General features: G+C 41.4%; 1 protein-coding gene across 2 annotated transcripts; it reads right to left on the reverse strand.

The window, feature by feature from the left end:
• Nucleotides 1-6,839: 6,839 nt before the first annotated feature.
• LOC116015448 lies at nucleotides 6,840-9,041 on the reverse strand. 2 transcript variants are annotated; one of them, XM_031255517.1, is made up of 5 exons: nucleotides 8,763-9,041; nucleotides 8,583-8,692; nucleotides 7,739-7,836; nucleotides 7,475-7,656; nucleotides 6,840-7,363 (listed from the first exon to the last, which is right to left on the reverse strand). In XM_031255517.1, exons 1-4 carry the CDS (start codon nucleotides 8,950-8,952, stop codon nucleotides 7,482-7,484), a joined length of 573 nt encoding a protein of 190 aa, XP_031111377.1. In that variant the 5' UTR covers nucleotides 8,953-9,041; the 3' UTR covers nucleotides 6,840-7,363; nucleotides 7,475-7,481. The 2 variants fall into 2 exon arrangements, with proteins under 2 accessions (XP_031111377.1, XP_031111376.1); XM_031255516.1 differs by having other exon boundaries at nucleotides 6,840-7,358; nucleotides 8,763-9,040.
• Between the last annotated feature and the right edge of the window lie 1,071 nt (nucleotides 9,042-10,112).

The raw sequence follows: 10,112 nt of genomic DNA on the forward strand, positions 1-10,112 counted from the left end.
GGGGTGATTGTTACCGGTCAGCTGAGTGATTTTTATGATCTGACCACCTGCGTGTATATTTCCTCCAGTTTGATACTTTGGACTTGCCAAGAACAATGCTCCCACTAGTAGTCTTCCAAGCTATCAAAATAAAAAACAAAACAATTTTTTTTTTTTTTTTTTTTTTTTTGGGACCAGATCTGGAAAATCCAGATCTGGTCCATCCAGTCGGCGGTTGCCGACTCCAGTCGACTGGAAGTCGGCGACTGGATTCGGTCGACGTCGACCGACTGGAATTCCAGTCGGTCGACGTCGACCGAACCGACTGGAAAGTCGTCGACGTCGACCGACTGGGAGTTCCAGTCGGTCGGTTCGACCGACTGGTCGATTTTTTTTTTTTTTTTTTTTTTTTTTTAATGAGCAAATCACAACTAGTCCAATCTACACAAACCAAAAATTACATGCGGTCTACAAGTTGATAGCACTTGTTCAGGTTGCATTGCTGACTCTATTCTGGTGCAAGTCGCTTGGTATCGTTGGTAGTCCTGTGCAAGTTGCTTGCCATTCAAGTGGATGGTCGGTCAACATATCACTTTGTCAGTTCGCAAGTCATTTGACATTGAAGTGGTTGTCGATCGTTGCAAGTTGCTAGGCTTCCAAGTGGATGATCGACCAGATTGCATAGCGTCCAAGTGGTCAAATTTTTCGGACTGGTTACACGAAGTGCTTAGTCGAGAGCATGTTGCTTGACTTTCAAGGTGTTGGTCGACCGATCAACCATCTTGCAAATTCCTTGACATAAGATAATATTCAAGCTTCTCTATGCTTTCTTGCAGTTTTTCAAGTAGTACATTCTTCCATCCAACTCTCGCTGCTAACAAACTTGCACAACTTGGCTACTCTGATGGTTACATTTACTCGTGCATGTAGAACAAAAACCCCAAACGTGCAGGTCGAATACAACCCCAAACGGAGATCCGTGCAGGTCGTTTTTTTTTTTTTTTTTTTTTTTTTTTTTTTTTTTTTACTTACACCAAGCAAGATTACAGTGAAAAAATTCCAAAAACACTGCGACTTAATTATTCTAGATGCAAGTTACATTCCAACAACCAAACTACTTGTGAAATTTAATAAGGTGCTCAGAGTTCCACTTACTAATCGACCAGAAAGAGTCTCTAACTTATAGGTACCTGGCTGAACCATTGCAGAGACCCTGTAGGGTCCTTCCCACTTCTTGGCAAATTTTCCGTGATCAGTCGGCTTGCTAGCTTCCCTCCGCCGTAGGACCAGATCTCCTACTTGGAAATATCGTGGGTTCACTCGACCGTCATGGGCTACTTTGGCATTCCTCTGATATTCTATTAACCTTCGAGCTGCCATGTCCCTTTTTTCGTCTATGAAATTGAGTTCCGTACCTTGCATCTCATCATTCACTTCCGGATCGTAATTTCTTTCCCGGGTGGTAGGGAGCCATGCTTCAATCGGGACTCTTGCCTCGAATCCATATGTCAGCGAGAAAGGTGTCTCATTCGTTGCCCGACGCGGGGTGGTTCGATATGTCCAAAGAACATATGAAAGCTCATCAACCCAGCCTCGACCTGCAGTTTGCAACTTCTTTTTCAATCCATCCAAGATCGTCCGGTTGGTGTTCTCCACTTGACCATTTGATTGTGGGTATGCTACGGCCACTCGGGTATGCTTTATGCCCAAATGAGCCATGAAGTTCTTAAACGGTCGGCTGTCAAATTGTGTCCCGTTGTCTGTGATCAATTGAACAGGTACCCCGAAGCGAGTAATCACATTTTTCCAAAGAAACTTTTGACACTGTTGAGAAGTGATGGTTGCCAACGCTTTTGCTTCCACCCCTTGGTGAAGTAGTCGATCGCCACTATCACATACTTTTTGCGTCCGGCTGCCATCGGGAATGCTCCGATCAGATCCACACCCCACCTTGCAAAAGGTATTACTTCGCTGACCGGTTGATAGTAGGTGGCCGGTCGACCGGGTAACTTATGAAATTCTTGACAAGTGGCGCATCGTCGAACGTACTGCTCGCAATCCAGGTTGATCGAAGGCCAATAGTAACCCATCAGAATGATCTTTTGCGCGAGTGTTCTTGGTCCTTGATGGGCAGAACAGATCCCTTCATGAACTTCTTCCATCACTACTTTCGCCTCGTCGCTAGTTAAGCACCGGAGCAGCGGTCCGCCATATGATCTTTTGTAGAGCCTATCATCAACCAATTGAAAACGTGGTGCCCTTAACTTAACTTTCTTTGCCCGGGAGAGTCGTCCGGTAGAGTGCCGTTGGCGATGTAATTCTTCAAGTCGTACATCCAATCTGGCTCGCCTATCTCAACCGGTCTGACTTCTATGACATCAATGCTTGGCGCTCCAATTTCTTCAATACGTGCAATCTTGGACACGTATTCAGGAGCTTCTTGAGTCAACTTGGAGAGCATGTCAGCGTCCGTGTTCTCCATCCTTGATACTTGGATCAGCTCGTATTTTTTGAATTGTTGCAACAATTCGAGCGCAATATCCTTGTACTGTATCATTCGATCTTCCTTTGCATCGATCGTGCTGGATAGCTGTCCGATTATCAACCGGGAGTCTGACCGTGCCCTTAACCGTTCGGCCTTCATCTGCTTGGCCAGTCGCAACCCGCCTATGAGTGCCTCGTATTCTGCTTCGTTGTTGGTAGGTTGAAATTTGAAAATCAAGGCTTGATAAATCTTGAAGCCTTCGGGTGATGTGAGCACAATTCCACCCCCACATCCCTTCTTACTTGACGACCCATCAGTAGAAACTTCCCACCATGGTTCTTCTAGGGCAGTCGGTCGGTCAGGTTCCGGATCGCGTGCGGTGCATTCGACGATGAAGTCAGCCAATGCTTGACCCTTGATGGCAGGACGGGCTTATACTCAATCGCGAACTGGGTGAGCATCATGGCCCATTTGATCAATCGTCCTGATGATGTTGGATTCCTGAGGATCGTTCCCAACGGTTGATCGGTTAACACTACTATCGGGTGAGCTTGGAAGTAAGCTGCAAGTCTTCTGGCCGTCACCCAGAGCGCCAACGCGGTCTTCTCAAATTTTGTGTACCTCAGCTCTGCTCCTTGAAGAGCTTTGCTCACGTAGTAAATCGGCTTCTGAATTCCCTTAGCTTCTTCGCGGACAAGCACGGAACTGACCGCTCGGTCGGACACGGCCAAATAAACGAATAAGACCTCATCTTTCTCCGGCTTCGAGAGGACTGGTGCGGAGCTCAAGTATACCTTCAGACCTTCAAAGCCGATTGACAAGCCGGGTGTCCACTCAAAGCCATTTGATTTTTCAGAATCTGAAAGAACGGCAGAGACTTTTCGGCTGACTTGGATAGGAAACGGCTAAGCGCTGCTAGTCGACCAGTCAGTCGCTGAACATCCTTGACCGATCGGGGGGTTGCATCTCCATTATCGCTCTGACCTTCTCGGGATTTGGCTCAATCCCCCGCCCGTCATCATGAACCCCAAGAATTTTCCCGTCTGAACAGCAAAGGTACACTTACTTGGGTTCAGACGCAAGTTGAAAGTTTCCATCACCTTGAACGCCCGGCAAGATCGGTAGGATGAGTTTCTTTTAATCGACTCTTGATGAGCATGTCATCCACATATGCTTCCATAGTTGATCCGAGCAAACCTTTAAACAATTTGTTCACCATCCGTTGGTATGTGGCTCCAGAGTTCCGCAAACCAAACGCCATTACCACGTAGCAAAACACTCCGTCCGGAGTGATGAAAGCAGTCTTCTCTTCATCTTCCTTGCTCATGAAGATTTGATGGTATCCTTTGAAGGCGTCCATGAAACTCAACAGCTCACACCCAGCCGTTTCATCAACCATCTGGTCAGGATTTGGTAGGGGATATGGATCCTTCGGGCAAGCTTTGTTCAAATCAGTGTAGTCAACACACATTCTCCATGTTGGCGGTTTAGGCGCGAGGACTACATTGGCTAACCACTCCGGGTAGAGGACCTCTCGGATGTGCCCTACCGACAAGAGGGTGGCGGTCTCCTTTTTCACGAATTCTCTCCTTTCGCTTGACAGGTGCCTTTTCTTTTGCTTGACTGGTTTCGAACCTGGTTGAATTGATAAGCGGTGGCAAATGACAGACCGATCAACCCCGGGCATGTCTTCCGGTCCCCAAGCAAAAACGTCTTTGTACTCCTGCAACACTCCGATGATGTCCTCACGTAGGTCTGCAGGGAGTCCCCGACCGATTTTAACCACCCTTTCTGGTCGGTCGGAGTCAAGTACTATCTCTTCCAATTCTGAGGCAGGTTGCGGTTTTTCCCTCTCTTCTCCGCGATCTACCTGCTGGGATATGGTGTGAATCCTGCCTTCCTCCCGGTCCGACTGTTTGACTGCTCGCACGTAGCACTGTCGAGCAGCACGTTGGTCTCCTCGAACCACTCCAACCCCATTGGGTGTATGAAACTTCATGCACAAGTGGTTCATGGATATAATAGCAGCTGCGCGAGTGATACCTGGTCGCCCAAGTATGGCGTTGTGAACACACTTCAATTTCATTTGGTCTGGATGCGCCTGGTCAAGTCAACCACTCGATGATGCGTATGTGCTACCTTCCTCATCCCCAGCCGTGAAGAACTTGATTGGTCCGTCAACTATTACTTGACCGAGGTATCACCAAGGGAAGACCCATCTCCAAACCATGGAAAAGATGTGAACAAAATCCGCTAAACGATCCATTGCTCGACGATCGGAAACAAACAAGACAAACCCGTCTTTAATGATTATGCTTTTGGTTGTACTCTTTTTCCCTTAGCTAGGTTTTTTCCCATAGGGTTTTTCTTAGTCTAAGGTTTTTAACGAGGCAACCCGCGTAAATCACGCCCCTCCTGCTCAAATCAAACTTGAGGGGTTCATCACGGATTATCAAGGCATTCAAGCCAGGGAGACTTTGCTCGCAATAAGTTAGCCGCCTGGAGCACATTCTACTTCTCGAACCTGACGACTCTCGCAGATTCAAGAAGTGGGGGACTTGTGATGGGTAAATATGCACATGTATTAGTCGGTCCGTAAATCACCTGTCCGTCGGTCATCCAACCTGTCCGTCAACGGTCACCCAAACGGTCCGTCGACGGTCACCCGGTCCGTCGGCCGCATGATCGGAAGCAACACACCTTGTGGATTGGAGGCTCACGAGCGCAACAGTTGCTTGATGTGACGACCGACAACTTTTCGGGAACAAGGGATCCGTGTTTTCATCACCTCGAGTAACTCAACCACTTCGAGCAAACCGATGCGCATTTTGCGGAGTGACAGCCCATATGCCCTCCACTTGCATATCAGACACCATGTGCATAGTGAATCCACTTTGTATAAATAGGGGTCATTCCCCTCACTGGAGAGGAAGAACTCATCAGTACTACACTAATACACTTGTGATTTGCCGATTGTCTTTCTCCTGCTTACTCTTTATTACTGTTCGTCACCCGTAGAGCGATATAGCTTCGAACCGCTCAGTCGTTGACCGGTAGACCGACCGTCTGACCGGCCGAACGACATTCCTCACCACCCGTAACACACGTATCCGTAGCGTAATCGTAGACCCCGTTTATATTTACGCTATCACATTGTATGGTTCGTGCAATTAGACTATCGAACAAAAAAAAGTACAATTAAACCATTTAACAATAAAAATGTGTTCAATTAGCATTATTTGTAGATAAGTAACACGTTGCCGGTAAACTTTTGATTTAACATGCCACATGAAAAATAAAATAATATTTTCTTTAATTATTTAACAAATATAATATAATATTAATTTTTATTTAAAAAAAAAATCGAGACCTCTCCCGTCAACGTTGACGGAGAGGCGGCCACCTCCTTCGTCAACGGAGGTGGTGGACTCCTCCACCGTCGCTGACGAGGTGTCTTCCTCCTACGTAGATGGAGGAGGCAAACTCTTCCTCCATCTACATTCCCTAGGAACGAGCTTAACAAAAAAAAAAAAGAAAAAGAAATCAGAAGTCCAGGACGAAGAAGGGGGCAACCATGGCTGCTTCCCCTATGTCCAAATCACCCCTCGTTTATATATATATATAATTAAAATAAATTTTTATATATAACTTACGTCAGTGCCATGTATTCATTCAAGTATTAATATTTAAAAATTAATTATATGATTCTCAAAAAAAAAATTAATTATATTAAATGCCAAATCATCAATTTAACTTGTTTAAAGGTAAAAAAATGATAATTACATATTTTTTATAGGTTTAATGTTCTAATTGCACAAACTATACAAGTTCAATGGCCTATTTGTTATCAATAAAGAATAATAATAATTATTATTATAATAATAAATAATTAAAAAATCAAAAGTATGCTAGTTACCAGTTGCAACTCTGACACATGAATTGCAACTTTTGCAATTGTAAGGTGTCAAAATTGCAACAAGTCAGCACAAAAATAAAATAAAAAAGAAGAAAAAAAAGGCCACATAGACTTTGCAATTGCTCAATTCTCACGGGTGCAGATAGCCTAAGCTCACTGTAAAATCTTGCAGATTTACAGTGTTGTAATTATTGAATCCAATGGAATTACTCTGCAATAAAAGCATGCATTACAATGCAGGTTTACAAGAAGCCATTAAACCTGCTTGACCATAATGCTAATCAATGCAGGCATGCAGCAAGGAATCATAAAAGCAACAAGACAACAACTTTTGGCAACCTGTGCTCTACACATAATTTCAGAGATCAGTTTCAAGAATTCAAATTAATGGCTGTACCATTGTCTTCAAAAGCAGATATTTACCTTACATTTCTGTTGAAGATCATATCTTGGAGACACTAGATTTGAAAGTATAAGATGCATTATCTTTTCAACATTGTAGTGAACTTACTATTAGGCATGAGCTTCAAACTTATGCAGCTTAAGATGTAAAGAAATGGCAAAGAGCCAGTTTCTCTAATACAGACATGCCACATCACCTAGCACTGTTTTACCTACCAGCAACAGAAAGCAGAGAGCTAGTATCCTTCCACGGTGTTAAGTAACAATTTCCCAAATGTTGTGTGACACAAAAGGGTAAAATAAAGAGACTACTTTTGCCCTGTTTACCTGTATTCTGCAGCCCCCTTATTTTTTTCTCACCTCTTTGTAACTTTGTTAAGTTGTGGTCATGTGCATACTGGAACTATTACAGTACTTAAGATTCATGACAACAAAAGAAGACAAGGAGTAATTTTCACTAGCTCAGTGTTTTTTACATTCTCATTTTCCAAGAAGTTGCAGTAAACAAGTGGGCCAAACCTTTGAATTCTACCTCCTCAAGTACTTCTCACCACCATTTGCTCTTAATTCTGGCAACTAAACTAGGATAAAAATGAGAAAAAGAACACCACTAATAAGAAAAATCAAGACATTTTGAAAGCAACTTGATTAGAAAAGTGATGATAATTGCAAGTTATGACAAAAATCAGTACCTAAATATCAATTTTTAATATTGTCATGGCAGTCACTATCCTCCAAAGAAATTTCATGCGCTGAATGTGTCTTTTGCTTGGTTTCCAGCATTTCAACTTCACATGTAGAAACATCCGGAATGCTTTCGTTTTCCATACTCATCTGCTTTAATCTTGCTAGTCGCACAGCTTGCAGTTCATATCTAATCATCAACATTTGAGAATCATGGTTATATAATGAAGTGAAGGAATCTAGAGGACAGGCTAAAACGTTACACAACTTACTCAGCCACATAGCTCTTAACTAGTATAAAATATATTGTCCAGAACTGCTGCTCTTTCAAACAACGTGGGCATAACTTAAATCTCAGCTGTGCTAGTTCCTGAAGATGGGTACTGTTAACACTGAATGCTAATTTTAGGGAAAAAAATATATTTGTATATGGAATAGTAAATGCCATTAATTTATTTTATAGCAAAGTAAACATTTAATTCAAGTAATCACCAAAGCAAAACTCTGTAAGATACAGACAGCTAACAATTAAGCTAGCAAGATTCCTATTACAAAAGGCTCCGGGGACCTAAAAGTAAAACCATTTTCCAGACATGAAATATGATGGAGAATATGAGCCGTTCAAAATGAAATGGAAATTTCTCAATGATGTTAACAAATCAAGCAATATGACAACAGTGTGTTGATGACAGAATTGACTTAGTAGCATAAACGTGCAAACATGTTGCCTTCTTAGATAGCAATGCCCTCAAAATAAAAGCTAGGAAATCTGCACAGGACTCCTCCATCATATAGGATCTGGAAAAGAAGATTTATGCAATTATGCATCTGTCTTCAATGATTGCATAATCCCACTATCAGTTTTTGTGCCACAAAAAGGGGCAAGATGAAAATCACCACAATTTTCCTCATCAAATGAGGCAGAAACTTAACTTGAACTACAAATCAGCTAGGTGCCTAGGCCAGCATAACAATAATCCATTTCTAAATATCCAAAAGCTCAGCTTACAAACAGGAAAATGTGAAGATTATTCCGTTTCTATTCCTAATGAGTTTGATGTTAGAACTGATTAATTATCTTTTCCAAGTATCTAAAAACAATGTGAAGAAGAAAACCTTGACTTTGGACAGAACAAGCAAAGCATGGTGCTGTTGCCAATCCGATAGATCCTGCCGGATGTTGCCGGAAGTTCCTTCACTATCCTCGGAAGCAGCTCTCTCTTCATCTGTACAAACCTACTCAATTTGACACAGTAGAATATACGAATAGAAGTATATAATTACAAGTAATTTTACCTGGAAGAGAGAAGTTTCTGAAGGTTTCAACTGAGAAAGATTTGATAAATTCGATTAATGCTTCGGTGACGCCGTAAAGTTGGTGTTCTTCTCCATCGTTTTTAAGGCACTCTTTGCTTTTTTCTCCCGCCGGTAGAGTTGTCCGTTTGCTTCTGGATAGGCTGCGTCGAACCCATGAATACACATCCATCGCCTTTCCCTTTGCTTCAGCTCACGAGTTGCGGATAATCTCACTCGCTCCTGAGTCACGACTCGTCCTCTTTCTTCCTTCCGCTTCTCATGATTTTCTCGTTCCCACGAAAGTGTTGGGCTTGGCAGATGGATTTGGATTTATCATCAGGCCCGTATAATCTAAACTTGGCCCAATAGGCGTTAGTGGGCTTTTTTAATTCTCTATTTAATTTTCCTCTTATATTTATTTTTTAATATTTACGTTTTTTCTTTAAACAAAAAGCAAAGGTAAATTACTGCATAAGAACTCAAACAAAGTCAGGCAGGACTGAGTCCTAGTACAACGTGTTAGCTCGTGAATAGGCCATCGAGACTAGAGAGCGAGTTAAAACATTAGCCGATCTAGGAATTAACTTAACATAACAAGAATCAAATGTGCAAATTAAATCCCTAAGCAATTGGTGGCAATGCCAAAATAAGAACGGTCTTCTAGAGTTGGGGCTGTTAAATTAATATTTGCGTTTTAGTTGAATCTTTTTTTTTTATTCGATAATGTGATGAAATCAACTAGTTTATAAGTACTCAACGAATATAAAAAGTTTCCATAAGTTAATTTACAAACAATAAACTTATGTAAAGATAACTTTTGGAGAAAAATATAACAAATTTTTGTGGTTACTTTCTTTGATTAATCTAGAGTAATTGGGCCAACTAGAAAAATTACATGCGAAGATTAATCATGTTCATCCCATATAAGACCTACCGAAAACTTGTAATTAAATTAAAAGAGACTTATATCATATCATTTAAAATTGTCCCAAGATCATTTAATGTCGGTTAAAATAGATGGTTAGATGTGGTTTCAACTTGCAATTTTTTTTAGTAAATTACTTTTTTTTAAAAAAAAAAAACTAATTTCAAAAAGTGGTATTAACAACATATTACTGAATTTATGTTGGTGATGGAAGTCTAGGCTACATAAATAGTCCCATCATGCCACACTATAATTGGGTAGATACAGTATTTTCAATGATGGATTCTTGCTGGTTGATGAACTATATGATTGTCAGCGTGATGTTTCTTAATAATATTCCTGTCTGCAAAAAACTATATATATATATATATATATATATATATATATATATATATATATATATATATATATATATATATATATAT

This window comes from Ipomoea triloba, chromosome 4 (genome assembly GCF_003576645.1).
Source record: "Ipomoea triloba cultivar NCNSP0323 chromosome 4, ASM357664v1".
Classification (NCBI taxonomy): Eukaryota; Viridiplantae; Streptophyta; class Magnoliopsida; order Solanales; family Convolvulaceae; genus Ipomoea; species Ipomoea triloba.

Coding starts and splice junctions, on each gene's coding strand:
- LOC116015448 (XM_031255517.1), bottom strand. CDS start 8,952: ATGGATGTGTATTCATGGGTTCGACGCAGCCTATCCAGAAGCAAACGG. Junction 8,693..8,762: donor CAGAAACTTCTCTCTTCCAG/GTAAAATTACTT, acceptor AGGTTTGTACAG/ATGAAGAGAGAGCTGCTTCC. Junction 7,657..7,738: donor GTTAAGAGCTATGTGGCTGA/GTAAGTTGTGTA, acceptor GTTGATGATTAG/ATATGAACTGCAAGCTGTGC.